This window comes from Cetorhinus maximus, chromosome 12, assembly GCF_964194155.1.
Source record: "Cetorhinus maximus chromosome 12, sCetMax3.hap1.1, whole genome shotgun sequence".
NCBI lineage: Eukaryota > Metazoa > Chordata > Chondrichthyes > Lamniformes > Cetorhinidae > Cetorhinus > Cetorhinus maximus.
In genome coordinates, this window is record NC_135890.1 from 44573272 (window position 1) to 44595667 (window position 22396).

At 41.0% G+C, this 22396-nt stretch overlaps 1 protein-coding gene across 3 annotated transcripts in view; it reads left to right on the plus strand.

The window, feature by feature from the left end:
* Positions 1–22396, plus strand: part of kif21a (kinesin family member 21A) — a 133371-nt gene that overhangs the window by 93044 nt on the left and 17931 nt on the right. For 2 of the 3 annotated variants that reach the window (XM_078553524.1, XM_078553526.1), the window contains exons 23-27: positions 1280–1300; positions 11040–11097; positions 16219–16273; positions 16732–16964; positions 19437–19553. In XM_078553524.1, the coding sequence (XP_078409650.1) occupies positions 1280–1300; positions 11040–11097; positions 16219–16273; positions 16732–16964; positions 19437–19553 (484 nt within the window). The remainder of the gene's footprint in view (positions 1–1279; positions 1301–11039; positions 11098–16218; positions 16274–16731; positions 16965–19436; positions 19554–22396) is intronic. The other variant, XM_078553525.1, reaches the window with a different exon arrangement.

Here is a 22396-nt window from a genome sequence, read left to right on the forward strand (position 1 = left end):
CAGGTTCAGTTCCTGGTCTCTAAAGTTTGTTGATTTTAACCAAGGTAGCAGGACAGGGCTGTGCCTCTTGGTTAGGTTTGGGACAATTGGTCCATGTTCCTGGTTTTGGTTACTGTGCAGTGTTTCTAGAGGTGCAAGATCAGGCCTGGGATTTCAATGTAATTCTGCAGAAGCTAATTTAGATGTAATTTGAACTGATTTAGCATGTTTTAACATTCCTTAAGCTGCTTTCTGGAGGTTGACTGCTAAATTATAAAATTTACTAATGTATCGCACCAAACATGTATGCAAATCATTATAGCTATATCATCTAGCACAGAACCAGCTTTCAAATTCCACTTAAATCTGACCATTCTGTGATTTCGGTCATTGTGATTTTTAAAAATTTCCAGACTATTCCAATGTAGGTGTGCTAAAAGCAGCAGGTTTTTCTGCAATCATACCATGTCATACATGTACTTTTTTGCCATTCCTATGATTAGACAAACAATTGAGTGCTGCAGCATTAGCCACCGGTAAACTGGGTTTATTATTATCAAGGGCCAAACAATGACAAGTCATGTTCTAATTGCTCAACACTGAACTATTATACACCTGCTTAATTATCCTGATACATAAACAGAAAATGCTGAAAGCATCTTGCAGTTTTGGCAAAGTCACTGGTATAAAATGTTAACTCTGGTTCTCTCTCCACAGATACTGCCTGGCCTTTTGGGCAGTTCTAGCATTTTCTGTTTATATTTCAGATTTCCAGCATCTGCAGTATTTTGCTTTTCAGTTATCATGGTGTGTATGTTTCTTCAGACATTCCAGCTTCGACCTAGTGGCTCAGCCTTTCTAATATTATGCAGTACAAGTTGTGGCTTTGTATTTACAAACTAAAAAATGTTGGGAGATGGATTTATGTGATTGTACTTCTGTATAGCCTTATTCCATATTCTGAATTTCATGAGGTGCTACACTGGGAGAAAATATTTCAACATGAAGACTTTCTTTTTATAGAAATAAAATTCTTAATAATCTACCTGTTGAGATGTGCATCATATATGGGTGTTTACTATGTGAAATGGTTAATTTTGGGTACTAATGATATTTTAAATAATAGTGTATGTCTAATAACAAATGCAATGAACTTAGTTTTAGATATATTTGTTTTATTTCAGCACTGGTTCATTCTTGCTGATGACTCTGTAGGACAGATTTTTTTTTTAATATAGTGAATTCCATTTGATTGGTTTGTTGCTTTTCTTTTGTTTCCCCGTTGCTATGGTTTACACAGAACTAGATAGCATACCTATGGGTAAGTTAATTGCGCCTACTGTTATGTGTAACTGCATGGTTTACTAAACAAGCTTGTATGCTAACCTTGCTGCATCTTTCAATAACATCTGTAAACGTTTAAAGTCTGCATGCAGCATTTGATGGGAACTGAATGCAGATCATCATTTTTTCCTGACTCACCATCACCTTTTATGTCATGTATACCATTGAAACATAGTATTCATGTGCTCCAGAAGTTAACTACTACCAATGTGGCACAATGTTGGCTCCATTTACATCTTAAATGTCAAAAATTTCTATCTACTGAAAATGAAATCACTATAGGCCTGAATTCTTTCTGTCTGTTTGTTGCTACTTTAACTCATTCAAATAATTGATCTAAATTATGGATATTGTGAATGTATAGTTGATGAAAATGGATAATGTTGGAGGTACTTCATATTCGTCAAAATAAAAATAACGTGTTTAAATACAAGCTAACAAATGTGCTCAACACCATTTATTTTAAAATAATAATGTCCATAAAAATTTTTCCAGTGATGCTTTTCTTTCTCAAAATATTTTCTGAATTAAATAACACCTGTGGTTATCATGCATTGAGACAATCAAGGAAGACTGTTTAGAGCTACACTAGGTTATGGACATAGTTTTGAGCTCGAACAGTGTTTGAATAATTCTCCAAATTTTGATAATTTTAATACCAGCACAGAGTAAATTGCAATCAGTGATCTATAGTTTACATTTGTATAATCTGTGAGTAGCATATTTAATGCCATATTTTAAGACTGCTAACTTTTGTATGTTGCTATATATATGGTAAAATGTGTCATAGGCTTAAACCAACCATATCCTTATTCAAAAACTCCCTATATACAGTTGTCTCTAGCTGATACGCAAGTTGTCCAGATCGTGATGGTTTATGGTTCATTAAGGAAACCGTATAAAAGTTACTTTTTCTATGACTAATCAGAACATGTTCTGTGTGAATGTTGTAAGGATATGCAGGAACTTACCTGTGCACTCTTAGCAATGATCTAAATAATCTTGTGTCCTAAGGTATGATACGACTTTGAAATTTGAAATGATCCATTGGTTTTCAAGCTTGGAGGAATGTTTAGTATTTGCAGTCTTTTTAAGGTCAAGTAAAAATTTCAAAGAATGAAGTCCAAATTTAAAATTCAAGAAAAACCAAATCTTTATCTCTACAGTGGGATATTTATTTACTGTAAATTTGACAGTTTTTTTATTCAATCTCCACATGCATTCAGATGTTTAATCTCTGGCAGCCGTCCTTAGAAAAAAATAATTTGGAATGTTACTACGTCAATATGATTATGTAATTAAAGTCCCCTGATTATTTCCTGTCATCAGATCTGTTGCACCACAAGTGTACAATGAAATAGGCCACCAAGTTCTTTTCCTTCAGCATCTGCAACAGACAAGTCCTGTCTCTTCGCCCAGTAAAATAAATATTGTTCAAAATGAGTCTAAATGTGCTCTCCAGAATCTTAATTTTCCCAAACATTGTATGAATAAAGAGGATTAGTTTTGCATAGATTTGTAGTTTATGCTAATTCCTGCAAAGGTTTTGTTCCACGCAGTCTTGGCTGATTCCATTGTGCCAAGGGCTACCAACAATGTTGGTTTCAAGATTTATGTCAAAAGCCAGAAGTTCTTCCTGTTGACAGACACCCACGATTGCTGTTTTCAGTGCCTTCCTTACCCTATAAGCCTCTTTGATCTATCAAGCCATTTGTACGTGCACCTCCTGGGTTTGTGCTAGTTTTCTCCCATTATTGGTTTCTCATGTGTCGGTGCAGACTTGATGGGCCGAAGGGCCTCTTCTGTGCTGTGATTCTGTGATTGGGAAAAGTTCCTTTTGTTCTGTAGCAGAGGAAAAAAAACATCTTGCTCCGTTTTCTTCGCGCTTGCTTATTTCCTTTTTGTGAGTTCTTCTAAATAAGTTCTATTTATAGCATTCTTCAATATTTCTGCATTAGTGATGCTCCATTGGAGTTGGTTTCCAACACATATTCCTTGTTGGAGCTGAACACCTGACTTTAAATGCTCTAAATGGTGTGGCTCAGTGTCTGAATATAAATTCCACATCCTGCTATTGTTCTACAGTCATACGGACCTGTCGCTGGCACTTCTATCGTGCTTGTATACAGCATCACCTCTTACAATGCGTGACCCATCTGGAACGTTTTAAAGAGCTTAAGAGACTTGGGGCAGAATTTTCTGCCTGTCGGGCAAGCGGAGCTGGAGCAGGCACGGACCCGATTGGGTCTGCGCCGCCATTTTACACGGGCCAGCGTATTTGCCGACTCCCATGATTAGAGGGAGTGTGCGGGCGGCGGCAGGCGTGCACGGACCACCGGGTCCAATGGTGAACCAGCAGTCTGTTTAAAGGAAGGCCTGGCAGCCTCCTGTAGGCTGCTCACAATGGCCACTTCGAGGTCACACTGCAGGGAGTCGGCTGAGCAGAGCACGTGGGAGGGAAGGGCAGAGGAGCAGGCCAGGCTGCAGGGTCTGCCACAGGAGCAGGCCAGGCTGCAGGATAGGCCAACGGGGGGCCAATGTGCCCCTTGCTTTTCTGATGATTGCCTTGTTGCCCTCCTCGAGGAGGTGGCAGCATGGCGGGAGGTGTTGGTCCCCCAGGATGGGAGGAGGAGGCCCACCCCACATGATCAAACGTACCTGGGAGGAGGTGGCAGAGGTGGTGAGCTCCCGCGACGTGGTGCAGCGCACCTGGATCCAGTGCTGTAAGTGCTTCAACGATTTGTTGTTCTCTGGAAGGGTGAGTACCATGTTGGCATTGGGCATTTAACCCAGCAGGTAGCCTTGGCCTTTGAGCCCCCAACCCCCCACTGAAGTCTTACTATCGTGACTGCATTGAATCATGTTGGGCATTTCTCGTATGCTGAGGGGGCAAGCAGATAGTGCCCATGCTTAGATCAGCTTGAGTGGTTCATGAGGAGATGAGTTCTCCCCCACACCATTTGTTGCTCTTAGTCGCACATGACTAGTCTGGGAGCAACCTGCAGGAGATGCAGCTAGGCGCATACTCAGAACTCCAACGCATGTCCAATTCATGGTGATGAGATGGTGGAAGGGGAGCATCAAGGTGTCATGGCCAAGAACCATCTGCTGCCCTTGATGCTTCATGTAGTTGCGCTTCCTTGCTATGGGAGCAAAGACCGTGTGTTTCCTAAAGTGATGTACGCAGAATGTGTCCAGGCTGGCCATTGGGGGGAGTTGGGAGCAGGCATTCTATCTTTGTGTGACTGACCAGCAATCCCTGATATGGGCCACTGTGTTTGGGGTGTGGCGTGCACGTGCAGAGTCCATGCGCGATTAGCCACAATGAATGGTGGTCTCTGTTTTTCAGGAGAAGAATGCTCATAATGCATTGGAGCGTTCAGGGAGTGGAGGCAGCCAGGCTCACCTGATGATGTTAAGCCGCTTCGAACAGGAGGCCCTGGAGCTTGAGAGGTGCCATGCACCCAGGTCAACTGGTGTCAGTGAGGCTGGGGTGGAACAGCCAGGTATTTGAGGCCAACAGTGAGATCTGCAATGTCCTCCCAACATCCATAACACTGATGATTGTTCAATCTGTTATTGTTGCAACGTTGCTCGGTCAGAGTGATAGAGTCAGAGGTGTGGAGCGCAGAAAAAAGCCCTTCGGTCCTTCGAGGATGCGCGCGTCAAACACCTTCCCAAGTCTCCTAATCCCATTTCCCAGCACTATGCCCATCGCCTTGTATGCCATGGCACCGCAAATGCACATCCGAATACTTATTACAGGTTAGGAGGGTTTCTGCGTCCATCACCCTTTCAGGCAGTGCATTCCACATTCCCAACACACTCAATATGCAAAAGTCGCTCATCACATCCCCTGTCAACCTCATGCCTTTTATCTTAAATCTATGCCACCTGGTTACTCATCCCTCTGCCAAGGGGAAAAGTTCCTTTCTGTTGACCTAATCTATGCCCCTCGTAACTTTAAAAATCTCAATCATTTCATCCCTCAATCTCCTCTGCCCCAGGGGAAATAACCCCAGTCTATACGATGTCTCCTCATAAGTCAAACTCTCCAGTCCAGCCAGCATCCTGGTCAAGGACCTCTGCACTCTCTCCACTCCAATCACATCCCTCCCGTGAAGTACATTTCAGAACTGCACGCACAGCTATAGCTGTGGACTAGGCAGTGTTTTCTGCGCTTGGAACATTACCTCCCTGCTCCTATATTCTATGCCTCGGCAAATAAAGGCAAGTATGGCATTTGCCTTCTTAAACACCTTATGTACCTGTCCCACTACCTTAAGGGACCTGTCGACATGCACAGCGAGGTCCCTTTGATCCTCCTTACTTTTCATGGTCCTACCATTCATCGTGTATTCCCATGCCTTGTTTGTCCTGCCCAAGTGCTCACACATAGCCACATAATTCCATTTGGCATTCATTCAGCCCATCTGACCAGCCCGTCTATATCCACCTGTAATGTAAGGCTAACCTCCTCACTATTTGCCACCCCACCAATGTTCGTATCCATTGGTTCTGGAAGGTTGAGCGCATAATGAGCCAGGGGGAAAGGGATAAAGTGTGTCACTGTGTGCACGCTAACTGATCCACAATTAAATGTTGTTAATTTCAGCATCATCAGAGCATGGCCGCCAGGAGGAACTACAGATGCCCCCTCTCACACCTGAGGGTCCTCAAGTGTCATCTGCATGTCACCATTTCTGCGAGGCAAGCACCAGCGCAGATACTAGCACCTTGTTGGGCATTGCAACATCGGCTAGTGTCCCGGGGCACAATGAAGAGGGCACTTCACAATCGCTGGAGGAGCTGGCAGAGACGGAGAGTGCCGATGGCGCCAACAGTCGGAGAACTGCAGGGAACCAGGCACGTGCTCAGTCGGTGTGTGATGAAGTGCCTCTGGAGCCGTCCGCAATGCAGCAGCTGCAGGCAATGCGGCCGGGAGTGCGGGAGCATCTGGGAGTGATACATGAGGCTATGCTTGGCTTGGTGTCCGTGGTGGAGGAGTCCACGCGGAGCACCACTGATGCAATGAGTCTCATGGCAGAGCGTCATGCTTCCTCCATGGAGAGAGCGGCGACTCTCGTGGAGCGGCGCCTCCAGGAGAACAATCTGGTCCTCCTGGGGTTACGCTCGGACCTGCAAGCCCTCACAGTGCCAATGGCCACAGCTGGTCAGTGCCAATGTGGGAGATGGTGTGGGCTTCAAGCTTCCCAGCTTGTTGCTCATCCATCCACGGTGAGCAGGGAGGTCCGAGGCGACCTCATGTCGGCAGAGCAGCTGCCTGTCGTATCTGCGGGCTCCTCTCACAGCGCTCCGGATGAAGGCACCAGCTGCTTCGCCCCTCTCCCAGTGACAGCTTCATCTGGTGAGGCTGCGACAACTGGGGAGATGCCAGCTGTGGAACTGGCAGATCCTTCCCAGGCGGGGCCAGCACAGGCTCCACAGGCCAGTGGACGACCGCGAAGGTCACCGAGGCCAATAGGACAGCAGAGTCAGCAGGCTGTCTCGGATGCCGCTCAGAGTGATGGGACGGTACCAAGACGTAGCACCCATAAATGAAAGCATAAGGCACCTTCGGCACACCATGGGTTTCTCACTAGTGCTTTTGTGTTGGCCCGATATTAGGTACTTATAATTTTTTTCTGCTTGCTTAACGTTTTGTTTTGGATTAGTGAAAACACCCGATGGTTAAAATAAAAATCAGATGTGTTACCATGGTTGAGGGTGGCTCCTTTGTTCTGCATTTGTATGTTTAAGATAAATGTCATGAGTGTTTGTTTGGACATTCAAGTTTATGTCCACTGCACTTAGTTCCTGCTGATGACCTGGCAGATTTAGCACTTAAGTGCCAAGCATGAAAGCGCCAGGCAAGGCTGGTCCTGCTGATCCATTTGTGTTGAGCTAGCTGAAAGTTTGTTGGATTAAAGCCTCCCGGGTGCCCCTGCCTCCTTGGTGTAGCCCAGGTCAGCGTTTAGCCCCTCAGCATTCCCCTGTGCTTCCTCATCCTCAGAATCAGTGCTGGACTCATCATGTGCAGCTGCATCCAGTGCGTCGACATCTTCATTGTCCACTGTGCCCCCCTCTTTCCAGTGCAAGATTGTGGAGAGCGCAGCATGCAACCACTATCACCGACACACGATCTGGGGTGTGCTGGAGTGCGCCCCTGAGTGGTCCAGGCATTGGAAGCACATGTTGTGAAGACTGATGGCTCTCTCCACCGCAGCCCTTGTGGAGGCGTAGCTCCTATTGTACCACTGCTCAGCTTCTCATCTTGGATGACGGAGAGGCGTCATGAGCCACCTTCTGAAGGGATAGCCCTTGTCACCCAGCAGCCATCCATCAAGCCAAGCCAGAGCACTGAAGAGCCCCGGCACCTGGGAGTGTCTGAGGATGTAGGCGTCGTGGGAGCTGCCTGGGTGCCTTGCACAGACTTGTAGAATCAGTATCCTGTGATCACACTATCTGCACGTTCATGGAGTGGAATCCCTTCCTGTTGACAAAGGCACTGGGCTCACCTGCTGGTGCCTTAATGGCTACGTATGTACAGCCTATTGCACCCTGGATGCGGGGGAAGCCAGCAAGTGCCGTGAAGTCTCTGGCTCACTGTGCCTGGCTTGTCTGGTCCCAGTGGAAGTGGATGAAGGTCAATGCACGCCTGAACAGAGCGTCTGTGACCTGCTTGATACAAGTATGGACAGCTGATTGGGCGACACCATAAAGATCACCCACCGAGCCCTAAAAGGAGCCAGAGGCATAGAAGTTGAGGGCAACTGTGACCTTCAGAGGCACTGGCATGGGGTATTCGCCCACACAGTTAGGAGAGATCTCAGGGCCATCCTCTGACAGATGTGTAGTTGACTGTCTCCCTTGACACTCGGAGCCTTCTTCGGCACTGCACCTCAGTCATATTGAGGTAGCTGCTTCGTTGCCTGTATACCTTGGCAGCAGGATAGTGGCGTCTTCTGTGGCCCCTTCCACCTTGGACTACCTCTTGGCCCTGCGCCCCTTGCGCCTGTACTCCCAAAGGTGGCTCCCCTGGAGGCTGAATATGCACTCCTGGCCACCACCTTATTCTAGCCCTCCATCCTCAGAGGAGCTGCGTCCAGCGGACATGTCAGAACTCATACTGATGGCTCTCTCCACCACAGCCCCTGTGGAGGCGTGGCTCCTCTTGTACTGCTGCTCAGCTTCTGATATTGGATGGCGGAGAGGCGTCATGAGCCATCTTCTGAGGGAATAGCCCTTGTCACCCAGCTAAGGGCAGGCCTCCGGAAAGCTGCAGGCCCGATAAAGATTACTGACCGCAGAGTGCTGGCCTGAAGGTTCAAAGTACATAGAAAGCTGCTGGAATTTGTTCTGAACTTCTGCAGATCAAACAGGCCAGTTTAAAAAAACTTTCTCCAATAAATATTTCACAGACCAGATTCACGACCCCACTGAGCCCTCTTATCCCGCCCGTGGATGAGTTTCATAAAAATGTCCCTTACCTGCCTGCCCGTTGCGCCCATGCGCCGACCCGAAGATCGCACGGGCGCCTGAAAATCACTGTCGATTGATGAATTAAGGGCCTTAACTAACCCGTTGATTAATGGTGGGCACGCATCGAACTTCATCGCGTGCCCGCCCAGTGAAATATCATGATTACGCGCGGTGACGTCAGGACACTTGCCCTATGTCGCCACGCATCATTTTACGTGCTGTCGTGGGGGCCCGCCCCCTGCATGTCAAACAGAAAATTCTGCCCTTGAAGTACTCGATGGCAATTGTTAAATAAAAGTTTTATTGTTGAACTGTCCACATGGTGCAAACGAGACATTAAGAATTCAAAACCTTAAGAAAACAGCTGCACATGGCATTCATACATTTAAATTCTGGATACATGGACTTCACTGCTCCCCCTGCCTCCCCACTCCCGAGATATTTATTTTGTTTTTTGTTTGCGCTTTCCCTGTTCTGTTTGTGCTGTGACGACAATGGGAAGGAAGTCTGAGCATTTCTTCTGGACTTGATCTGCCAGTTGTGATTTTACACTACTGAAGGTAGTATTTGTATATCAGTCATTATTTTTGTGCTCTCCTCTAAACTGGCTTTGATGTTTTCCCTCAGTTATCATTCTTTTGATTCTAGAACAAATCTGATAAAATTCATTTGTATGTGGAGAATGAACAAAAGAAACGCTAAATCACTTGCCTTCAGTGTCCTCTTCATACTTTGGTGTTTATTTTTCATAAGCAAGGTATGCTGTAACTTCAAAGAATGAGGACCTTTCTCATATTTGTGTTTTTGCCTCAAAATATTTTTTAACAACTTCGGTCTGCTCCCAGAACAAGCCTTAAATGTACTCTAGGCTGGGAACGATCACATTTTCCCTTGACAGCCCCTGTAAGAATTAAACTTCTTCGCCTGTTTGAATGACAACTGCTTGACTTGTATATGTTTAAAGATTGAAGGGGGCCACAAGCAGATGGATTGTCTATTTTACTTGCCAGCATCAAATGATCCCTCAAGTTTTATGCACCAAAGCTGTTATGCATCCCAAGCTAATTCATTTTTAAAATTGAGTTAGATTTTAATTAAGACATCGAGTCATCAAGTACCCTTCTAAACAAATTTAGCTATTTGGAATCAAATTAAACTGTAATTCAGCAGTGGATCTTTCCTGGTGTAGATAATTTTGACAAATTGAAAAAGCAAAAAATCATGACAACCTTGGCTGTACCAATTTATCAATTTGAATACAGGATGAAGGCTGAAACTTAGGAACTTCATTTGAAACAAAAACAAAAATGTGCTGGAATCAGTATCTGTGGAAAACATGGACAGCTGAACATTTCTGAATAACACTTAATACTGAGCTATGAGCAATTTTACCTGCTGGTCTGTTGCTGTCACTTGTTCAATTCTGTTTTTCATTTTACTTGTTTAATGGCAAATTTGTGATTTAAGGATACATTACCCTAACTATGTCGATATATGTAATTGGTTCTATAAGATTTTAGTGGAATCAGGATAGAGTACCCCCCTTTTTAAATATAACTGACATTGTATTTTTATTTATTAACCCTTTAAAGATTAGTAGTTCATGTCAGCTAAATTTCAAATTAAACCTAAATTTTCACTGTCTGGACAGAATGAATTGTGACTGAAAGAATATATAAACTTGCCAGACCACCATTCCAAGAAAAAGACTGTTATTTTCTTTGTAGATTATAGTGTGATTTGTGATATTATTCAATGCCATCTTGTTGTCGGGCTATGATATTACAGTTAATTAATTCAAGAATACTCAGGAATTGTTTGCCATGCAATTCACAAAGGATAAATTGGCCACGACTGCAAATCAAAATTGTGTAGTTAACTAATAGATGACATATGTGCAACACAAATTGTTGCTAAAATTTCCATGTAATTTAAAGCAAAAATAAGGTAGTAATTACAGTGCAGCATCTAATCTTTGTCCTTGGGTTCAGATGGCTGTCGTGAGGCAGTTAACTATTGCTCTCTGGGTTTGATATTCCCTGAGCCTTTAGGTTACTGCTCTGTAATCTCTTTCAGTTATCTCTATATCAACTGTTGGGAAGTGTAAGGTGAAAGCAACCAGCACAAATATATATAAATATGATCTTAGCCTTTGAAGTTTAAGTGTCTGACATCTCTAGGAACCTTTAAGGTAAAATAAAGGGATAACATTTATGTTTTGTAATAACTTGTAGAAAATGGAGATGAAAGCAGTGAAGAAGAAAATGTAACTAGCCCTGGAACAGAAGGCAGGTAAGATAATGTACTAGGTAGTGCCAGAGTGCTTGCGCTTTTATTTCTGCATATCTTGTAAGCTTTTCCTATTTTCAAAAAGAAATACTGTGCACTGCAATTATTTCCATTGTTTTTACTTGTTATGTATTGAACAGAACAAAATACGGAAATACCTGGCAAGTAAGTTCATGAATCTTCCACAATTTCTAACCTGCTATTATCAAAGCTGATTCAATTAAAGATCAATTTTGAAGAAACAAATATATTTGGAGAAATTAAATTGATTTTTGCTGGGTGAATAATTGGGAGACATCTTAAGAGCTCAGGTACATCTGAAGTCAGTGTGCTAACCAGATGATGATTTACTGCTTCAGGTAGCCCAATACTGTTGTCATTAAATTTTGACAAATGTATGGTTACCAGTAAGAGTATTGTTGCTGTGGAAGTGTTCGAGATTTTCAACTGCTCTCATTCTTTTTTTAAACTCTTAACTGCGACCAATTCTTGTTGGTTCAGTGCCCTAACTCAACCTGCAGTGCATACAGTTGCATTTTGTCTTTCATTGTATTTGCTTATCTCTCCAAACTGGTATCCCATTGCTCTTGCTCTGTATGCTGATCTTTTGTTATAATGACAGGGATTCCAGATCTGATGCCTGTACCTTACAAATATCTTTCATCAGTCTAGTGGTTTTCTTTCATTTTGTTTCACTTCCTTATAAAATTGTGTTCTACCCTGGGTTCACATAACTCTTTTTGAGAAAGACAGAACATATACATTGTGCCTTTCATGAAGTCAATGCATCCCAAACCACTTGGATAATGAAGTACTTCTGCAGTGTGGCCACTGGTAATGTAGGAAAACACAGGTGCCAGTTTTGACCCAGGCAGGTCCCACAAATGGCAATGAGAGAAATGACTAGATAATCCATTTTCATCTTGTTGGTTGAAGGATAAGTATCAGCTGCAATATGAGGAAAGCATCTCTGTTTTTGGAATGGTGCCCTGGGATCTTTTACATGCATCTGAGAAGAAAAATGTTGCTGGCACCTCTGACAATGCAGCACCTCCCTCAGTCCTGCTCTGAACTTTCATCTTAGAATATTTGTTCAAGTCTCTGGAGCAGGGATTTAAATCAGACATGCACTTATACAATTATAGAATGGCTACAGCGCAGAAGCAGGCCATTCAGCCAATCATGTCCATGGTGGCTTTCTGCAAGAGCAGCTCAGCTGGTCCTACTCCTCTGCCTTTTCCCCATAGCCCTACATATTTGTTCTCTTAAGACAATAATCCAATTCCCTTTTGAAAACCACAGCTGAATCTGCCTCCATCACACACTCAGGCAGTGCATTCTAGATCCTAACCACTCGCTGCATTAAAAAAAAGCTTTTCCTCATGTCACCTTTGGTTCTTTTGCCATTCACCTTAAATCGCTGACCTCTGGTTCTTGACCCTTCCACTAATCGGAGCAGTTTCTCCTTAACCACTCTGTCCAGACCCTTCATGATTTTGAACACCTTTATCAACTCTCATCGCAACCTTCTTATATTTATGGGGAATAGCTGCAGCTTTGCCAATTTATCCCCGTACCTAAAATTTCTCATACCCAGAACAATTGTCGTAATATTTTTCTGCACCCTCTCCAGTGCCTTCATGTCAATCCTAAAGTGTGGTACCCAGAATTGGGCACACTATTTCAGTTGAGGCTGACCCAGTGTTTTATAAAGGTTCACCATGTTTTTTTGCTTTTGTATCTGTGCTTCTGTCTCTGAAGCCCAGGTCCCATATGCCTTATTAACCATTTGCTCAACCTGCCCTGCCACCTTCAATGATTTGCGTACACTTATCCCCAGGTCTCAATCCTCCTGAATTCCCTTTAAAATTGTATCCTTTATTTTATACACTATCTCCTACCACCACATTGAAACAGGAAGTCAGTGCTACTGACATCATCATTATGCACCTGGAACAGGAAGTAGGGACACACTCTGCTCATAGGCACATGCACAGTGCCACTGACGTCATCGTTGTGCGCCTGTTGAACACTGTTCACCCAATTGTTCATCGCCCTTGCTGCTTTGTTCGCTGCCCCACTCCGAACCGTTGGCTGCTTGGCGCACCGCCCCACTCGCTGCCTATAGGCAATGAGGAAGCAGGGAGGCGAGTGAGAAGGAGACAGTGAGGGATCAGGAGCGGAGCAACCAGTGATGCAACGAGCAGGACAGTGCGCAAATCTTAGTCGTGATCCCAGAATTTTTACCCCAGGTGTTTTGGGGTTCAATATTCTGTGAAAACTAATCCTTAACCATGGTGGATTTTGTTGGTGCTGCAATTGTTAACATAGCTTTACATTGCTAAATATTATGGATGGTCCTATTCTTTGCTACAGGCAGCTACCTGTGGTGTCTCTGACAGTGACACCACAGGCACTGCAACTGTATGTCCGATGAATGTGCCTCCTACAGTTGCGGTGACAGCAAACACAGCCTATTTTATGTTGTCTTTTCTCATTCTTCCAAAATGTATCACCTCACACTTCTCTGCATTAAATTTCAGTGTGGGTTTGCCCATTCCACCAGCTACTCTATATCCCCTGGAAGTCTATCACTATTCTTCTCACAGTTCACAATGCTTCAGAATTTTGTCAACTGCAAATTTTGAAATTGTGCCCTGTTCACCCACGTCTAGGTCGTAGTATATATCAGGAGAAGCTGGGGTCCTAATACTGACCCCTGGGGAGCACTACTTTATATATTGCTCTTCAGTGAGAAAAACAATCAATGTTTGTTTCCTGACACTCAGCCAACCTCGTATCCATGCTTCCACTGACATTATTTGTCCTGAACAAATCTGTGCAGGCTTTCCTTAATTAATCCACCTTTTTCTGCATAACTGTTGGACTTGTCCTAATTATCATTTCTAAAATCCTTCCCACCACCGAGGTTAAACTTATTGACTTGTAATTGCTGGGTTTATCCTTATGCTCTTATTTAAAAAAAGAGTTTAACATATGCAATTCTCCAGTCCTCTGGCACCACTACTGAGTGGGGATTGGGAGATTTCTAAGGAGAGTGGAAGATTGATGGAGGCTCATGTACTGAACAGATTTCAGTTGCTGTTCACCCTACTTCAGTTCATTGATAGGATGTAATACTCATTCTGAAATCATAAAACCAGCATAAGTGTTATGTTTCCCTTTCTGGATTATTTATCTTGCAACCACAAGCTTTTTACAAGGTCTGAATAGAAGAGGCAGCAGTTATCCTGGAAAACCCATACTACCTTTTGGACTTGCTGAATTTGACAGCAAGCACACTGACAGGACTTGTAGTGGCTGATGGCAAACCATTTCTGGCCTCTAAAGATTTAGCTTTTGTAATGGTTGCCCTAATTTTGAAGACTTCTTCCTTTTGTTGTGGTTCTTTGATGTGCAAATTTTGTACGAAAGACTTAAACACTCAGCATTCACTCAGTGATCCTTGGATAATACAAACAAAAATCCAGTCACAAAAACAAAAAGCTAAAAGCTACTGCGGATGCTGGAAATCCAAAACAAAAACAGAATTACCTGGAAAAACTCAGCAGGTCTGGCAGCATCGGCGGAGAAGAAATCAGTTAACGTTTCGAGCCTTCATGGCCCTTCGGCAGAACTGAAGGTTCTCAGTTCTGCCGAAGGGCCATGAAGGCTCGAAACGTTAACTGATTTCTTCTCCGCCGATGCTGCCAGACCTGCTGAGTTTTTCCAGGTAATTCTGTTTTTGTTTTAAAAATCCAGTCACACTCACTCATTTGCAGTATGTACACATTCACAAGATATCACAGTTTGTGAAGTGTTGAGATGGGAGCTTTCTCAGTCTGTCACCTATCTTGGTAAGAAATTCATTCTGCTAATGGTGCTTGGAAGATTGAATTTAATATATTTACCGAGGATTTGAATCTTGTTTGCACATCTGTACAAGCTGTTTGAGCCTATGATTTCCTGAAATCTAAAGCTATATTGATTAAGTAACTGAAATTTTTTCAGCACCCCCACCTGTAGAGCTTCTATTTCACTTGGCCCTTAATACTTTGTGACGTGGTCCAGTGTGTATTTTAAAATTTGTTCAAACATCTTTGTATCAGCTTGTTTATCTACATCAACTTTTCGAAAAAACTGAGCTGTCTTGAATACACCCGTACAAGCAGGGCATGGCGAAGAGCAGACCTACACATGATCTATATATAGTAACTGAATCAAGGAGCACTGACTCAATCTTTTAACTTTTAGATGAACTGTTCACTTTTATTTGGAAGCTGAGGTACATTCAAAGAATAAAAGGACAATAGGCTATTTGTAGCAGTGCATTCTTACTTCAAAACACAGCCACTGAGGTGTACTAGAAACACCTTTTTGGAACAGCTGTGCTAAAATATGGATCTCCTTCCTTACCTCCAGTCTGCCACCAATATAGTGTATTTCTCCAGAGATATTCACTGAGTTACTAAATGTTGCATTTGACATCTTTTTACTGCAGACTGCATCTAAAATTGTGTTTGAAGGATGTTCTTAAATCATTCATGATCAGCGATGGTACCCATTTAATATTTCAGTGTTTCATCAAAGCTTTTGGTAGGGCTTGGAAAAGATTTGTTTTTATGTATTCTTAAATGGTGGCAGGAATTTTAAAAATTGTGCCTTTGTCCTCTAGAGGAAGTAGATTAAAATGGGGTTTCAGGTTCTGTTGGTTGCTTAATTGGATGTTAAATCCTATTAAAATATCTGCAGAAATATTGAAGTACTTTATCTGGCTTTACTTAAAAATGTGTGGTGAAGGACAAGAAAGGGGGAAGAGGCGGAAGTAAGAGAAGTTAGATAACCTAACTATTGAGTTCCAAAGAAGAGTTATATTGGACTCAAAACATTAATTCTTTTTCTCTCTCTACAGATGCTGCCAGACCTGCTGAGTTTTTCTAGCATTTGTTTTTATTTCACATCTTCAGCATCTGCAATATTTTGCTTTTATTATATAAATAAGGAAATATTGTACCCTTCATCCTGCATCAGAATGAATTGTTGAATAAATCAATTGATGAAATTGTATCTCCCTGGGCAGGAAGTTTATTTGGATTCTTAGTGTTTTTACCTTTATTTCTGCAGTTCACTGACATCTGACCTAATGAGATTAACAGGTGACACCAAACCAAAGGATAAGGTATTTGAGTTTCTTGTTTTCTAACTTGGTTGGAGAGTTACATTAATACTAGATATGAAACATTAGAAAGAATTCTTTGGGGTAGAGAGACCTCCTGAATGTTTATTTCAAATTAATTTGTCAGATAAATATCTGCAGTATTGTCCAATGTCATGTTAATGTACAGTTATAAAATGATTAGTAATTATTGCTTTCAAGTTAATAGTTGCTTCATAAATTGCTCCTTGACATTGAAACAGGAATGTAATTGCCAGATCAAAGAAATATAGTAGATGGCTGAATTAAATCCATGCTACCAAGTTGGTTCAAAACTACCACATGCTTGAGTCATCCTAATGGTTGTTTACTGTAGCTATTTAAAATATCAGTTTAAATAATCATTTTTAAATGTATTCTGCTGAAAATTAGCCATTAACAATGTATTACAATCTTAAATGTTTCTGCAAATTATTGTACAGGCACGAAGGAGGACAGCTACACAAATGGAGTTGCTTTATGCAGACAGTAGTGATTCTGCCTCAGATATTGTTGCGGGAGATCTTGCTATGCCTGTGCCATTAATGCCTGTTGCAGAGGTGCAAGAAATTGAAAAGGAGACTGGAACTTCTTTGCTGGCTGATGCTGCTTCAGCTAGAGAAAAAGAGATAATCCCATCACCATCTGGCTTGCCTCTTAGGCTTGGCAGTAGCATGTAAGTTCTGCCTGCCATGCACTAATTACCTCAGCTTGTTGCATGATGCTGCATTGGTTTTTTATGGCATTTTTCTGTCTTTAATCCTTAATTCTGGCATTAAATCAATGTGTTGAGCATAAAATAAGTGTTTAGTATACATCCCAGACTTAAAAGTGTTGATTTACAAAACAAATATTGATTTGCGAAAAGACGTAAGCCATGATTTTAAAAAGTTTGCCCTTATTCAAAAAAGCCCTTGAGCATACAGGGCTTAATACTTCTAATTTAGTAGCTGAACTTTAAACATTGCACATTGTAGATAGGCAAATCCATTGCATAATTTAAAATATAACTAATGTTGGGAGTTGCAAAATAAATGACCGGACAGCAGAATGAATAAGGAAGACAATGCCCTTTTCTATTGTGCCCATCCCTTTTATATAAAGCTGATCAAGGTGAGGAATGTTGGTGCTAGGAACTGAAATATTTGCCATTTGCATACCTGTCGTTAGCAATCTAGGTAAATTGCATCGTTTTTTTCCCCCACTTTCTAAAATCATTAAATTACTCAGTACAATACTTTCTTATCTATAATTATGTTATCTAACTACTCTACTTCCTTCTCTTACCTTTTCTTGTCCTTCACACATTTCTATGAAAAGCCAGAAAAAGTACTTGATCCTGTGTAAGATTTATTTCATGTGTCTGTACACTTTCTCTTTTACTTTTTATGTCAAATTTTTTTTATTTACCTGCCGGTCTTTTCCTGCATACTTTCTAATCTTTGCTTTCCCTCTGCATTTTTTACACTTGGTTTAATCATATTTTGTATTATTATCTGTCAATTTGTCACATGCTACTGTTAGTCTCACTGTAATTTGAATTCTCCAGTCATCCAAGGACCTCCAGCTTTGCCTGTACCACCTTTACTAGTTGGATAGGTCAGTGCTGAGTATGTAATCTTATCATCTCCTCCTGTCTGAACAGTTCCTGTTGTTAGTCTACTCTTGCCTTTCGGTTTTTTCTTTCAATTTATTTGCGTAGTTCATTTTATTTACCTTGAAGTTACCAGATGTATATGAAAGACTCTTGTTTTTTTCTGTGCAAGACAAATAGTACTTAGTGATTTTGACCTTTATAAATACATTAAAATTACTTGGTCTAGTATTTGCATTTTAGTGTATTTTTATAAGCTTTCAAAACAGAAAATGATACTGTATAATTGTGTTCTTTTTCTTGTGAATACCCTTTCAATAAATATTTTGCTTATTTTTAATTGCTATTAACATTGAAGTGTTTTAAAGAAGTGGTTGTGAGAACAATTGAAAATCACCATCTCTAATCTGTCAGAATTCAAATGTATTTAGATTAAAAACTTAAAATTAGAATCTAATATTTTTCAGAATTGGTCATTTTAATGGAATCAGTTATAGATAAGCATTTTTATTTGACAAGCTGACTTAATACCTTTTCTTTTCCTGGTACAGCATTGTAGAAAGTTCAAAGCTATTCTGTATAGCACCACACATTGCTTCATTAATGATACTTGCATAATTTTAGAAAAAAGTGTTCAAATAGTACATTCTTTTGTAATGAAGTATAAACCTTAAATCCCGAAAGATTTTGCCATACATTGATTATTAGCTGGTTCAACATTGCCCATTTCCAAAAAGCTAGATTGCACGTTTTACAAGACACAAAATTCTGCAATGTAACTTGATTCAAAGGAAAATAACCAAAATTAAAATGGTTCAGTTTAAAAAAAATCTGATACTAACATATGCTGTATTGTATTCCAAGCAACATATAAAGTGTGCAATAATGCAATACTTCAGCTATTGTTGTTTGTGAAGTCTTGACCTCTTCTTACTGGGATCTAATTGTATTTGGCTTAGATTATGTTGTATTAAGTGCATGTGTTACTTGCAAAAATAATAAATACAAACAAGGGATGCTTTTTATTACTTACTGGCTTTATGATGGGAATTTAATGGCTTTGGGTAGTCTGCTTGTAGATAACAGCTCAAGATGCTACTTTAAGAGGCAGAGGATGGTGGTGAAGGGCATAGTGCAGCTATGCAATATTTTAGTGCCTGAGAAACTGGTCTATAGAATAAATGTACAGAAATTATCACTAATCCTGGAACACCGAGTGCAGTTTTTGACTTGGAACAAACCTACAGGTAAAAAGAAGTTTGATACCAATATCTTTTTTTCTTGCTACATAAAGTACTATGAAGTGCAATAGCCTATTGAAGACACAGAGATGAGTGACAGCAAAGGATATTAACTTCGTGTGCCATTAATTTGGCAAGTAATCAGATGGATTTTTTTGACGCAGGATAACATGCTACAGTATATAAATAGAACATCTAAATTAACTTTAAATAATTAGGGGCTTTTTTCCATCATTTTATTTTTTCCTGTTTGGATTTTGCAATTACTTGTTGGGATATAATATTTTTATAAAAAATTTGCTCTTGATTTTAGATCCAGGCTACCACCATCAGAAAAGAAAGTACCTGAACCTTCACCATTATCCAGAAGGAAGTTATACGACAGAGGCAACTTGGCAGGAGAGAAAATGAAGGTTAAAGAACAAAAACAGTAAGAAATGTTTCATACGGGGCTAATGAATTTAGTAGCCAATACCTATCTTCATTATATAAATGTATGCCCATAATTTGGTCATTTACTTTCCTTCCATTTAATTATTTTATGACCCCAAAAATGTGTTAATTTCTTTTCCATTATGCAAAATACGACTAAGCAAAAAGTTGTTCTTGCCTAACTTGGTTAATGAGATGCAGCAAGTTAATTTAGTTAATGCATTATTCGAAGGAGTGTAATGAAGCATTTAGCTAAAGAAATCAGTTGAGAGGTTTTAGATATCAAACAATTCATTTGAAGCTTAATTTTACATCTTTACAAAGTCACACTGTCACCTAAAGGAGCCTTTAGGTGATAGCAATCATAATATGATAGAATTTCATGTTGAGTTTGAAGGGGTAAAGTGTGGGTCTAAGGCAAGTGTTTTAAACCAGAATAAAGGTAACTATAGGGGTCTGAAAGCAGAGCTAGCTAAAGTGAAATAGGTAACTAGGTTAAAAGGTAGGATAGTAGAGATGCAGTGGCAGACTTTTAAGGAGATATTTGAATAGAAAAAGAGTAACTAAAGCTAGCGTTGGCCCTCTAGAGAGAGTGTCTGGGGGATTGATTATGGAAAACAAGGAAATGACAGAGGCATTGAACAGGTATTTTGTGCCTGTCTTCACTGTAGGTGACTTAGAAAACTTCCCAAAGATGCATAAAAACCAAAAGGGAAGGAACTTCAAGCAAACACCATCACTAGGGAAAAGCTGCTGGGAAAACTATTCGACCTAAAGGCTGACAAGCCCCCAGGACCAGATGGCCAGGGTCTTAAAAGGAGTGGCTGCTGACATGTTAGCAAGGATAAAGGATTGGTTAGCTAACAGAAAGTAAAGAGTAGGGATAAATGGGTCATTTTTGGGTTGGCAAGCTGTAACTCGTGGAATGCCACAGGGATCAGTTCAGGGACCTCAACTATTTACAATCTACATAATGATTTGGATGAAGGGACTCGACGTACGGTAGCTAAATTTGCCGATGACACCAAGATAAGTAGGAAAGTAAGTTGTCAACAGGAGGGAAACAGATGCAAAGGGATATAGACAGGTTAACTGAATGGGAAAAAAATTGGCAGATGGAGTATAATGTGGGAAAATGTAAACTTGTCAACTTTGGGAGGAAGAATAGAAAAGCAGTGTACTATTTAAATGGAGAGAGATTGCAGACTTAGTGGTACAGCGGGACCTGGGTGCCCTGGTATATGAATCATAATAAGTTAATATGCACATACAGCTAGTGACTAGGAAGGCAAATGGAATGTTGACTTATATTGTAAGGGGAATGGAATGTAAAAGTAGGGAAGTTTTACTGCAGCTGTACAGGATCTTGATGAGACCACATCTGGAATACTGTGTACAGTTTTGGTCTCCTTGTTTGAAAAAAGATATAATTGCGTTAGAAGCAGTAGCAGAGAAGGTACACGCAACTCATTCCTGGGATGAAGGGCTGATCCTATGAAGAAAGGTTGAACAGATTAGCCCTGTACTCTGAAGTTTAGAAGAATGCGAGATGATCTTATTGAAACATATATAAGATCTTGAGGGGACTTGATAGGGTAGATACTGGTAGGATGTTTCCACTTGTGGGGGAGACTAGAACTAAGGAACATAGTTTAAAAATAAGAGATCTCCCTTTTAAGACTGAGCTGAGGAGAAAATTTTTCTCTTAAGGTTGTTGGTCTGTGGAATTCTCTTCCCCAGAGAGCAGTGTAGGTTGGGTTATTGAATTTATTAGAGGTAGAGTTAGACAGATTTTTAATGGACAAGGGATTCTGGCATTATGCGGGGCAGACCAGAAAATGGAATTGAGACCACAATCCGATCAGCCATGATCGTAATAAATGGCGGAGCAGGTTTGAAGGGTCAAATGGCTTGCTCTGGCTCCTAAGTCATATGTTTCTATGTTCCTAAGACTGTTAAGGCCTCATGGAGGCACAGATTTCATTTGCTGTAAATAGAAATAATTGATTTTTAACTAATTAAAAATATGGCATCCATTGAATGTTTTGCCATTTAATTTTTTTTGCAGTACAAGCGCGATCATCTTTTCATTGTTGCCAAGTCTAGTCTGATTTGTACCTTTCCCTGCCAAAGTTTGCAGTTCAAGTTTGTACCTCACTCAGGTTTGCTGCAGACAGTTAATCTCCCTTATTTGTACTTTGTCCCATTAGTCTTACCTATTGCAACAATGAAAACATTACTATGAATGTTAACTGGCGTTGATGTGAACTGAGGGCTGGGGAATTAAAACCATATTATGAAATTCATAAATTCCTGTGTGACAGTGCGAATTTCACAGGACTATATCAATCATAATCAGTAGACACATAGTGAGTGGTCACATTGCTAACATGTGTATAAAATAGACATTTAAATATGCATTGAGTCACTACTTTGACCATGTATTTGCAAAATGTTGACCTGACATAATATCAAAGGAGCTTTTTATTAAAAAAACGCGAGCTGACAGGAAAAACAAGCCTAAGCAGCTAATTAGTGCAGAATTGTGCATTCGGGCACAAATATATTGCCCTTATTTAACTGTTGAGTCCTCATTATTTAGTATTTTGCAGTTAATTCTTGATATGATGGAGAATGCCATAAACCTCTGATTCATCACCCAAAATAACCTGGTATTGTTCAAGATTCTAGTAATCTAATCCTTCTCTTCAGAAGGGAGTGCAAAGCTTTGCTTTGCTTCATTAAAGACATTGTCCACATCCCAAACTCAATGTTAAAATTCATATTTCTCCACATACCTTTTTGCCCGATCCAACACAAAAGCTAGTTCCCACAGGCAAG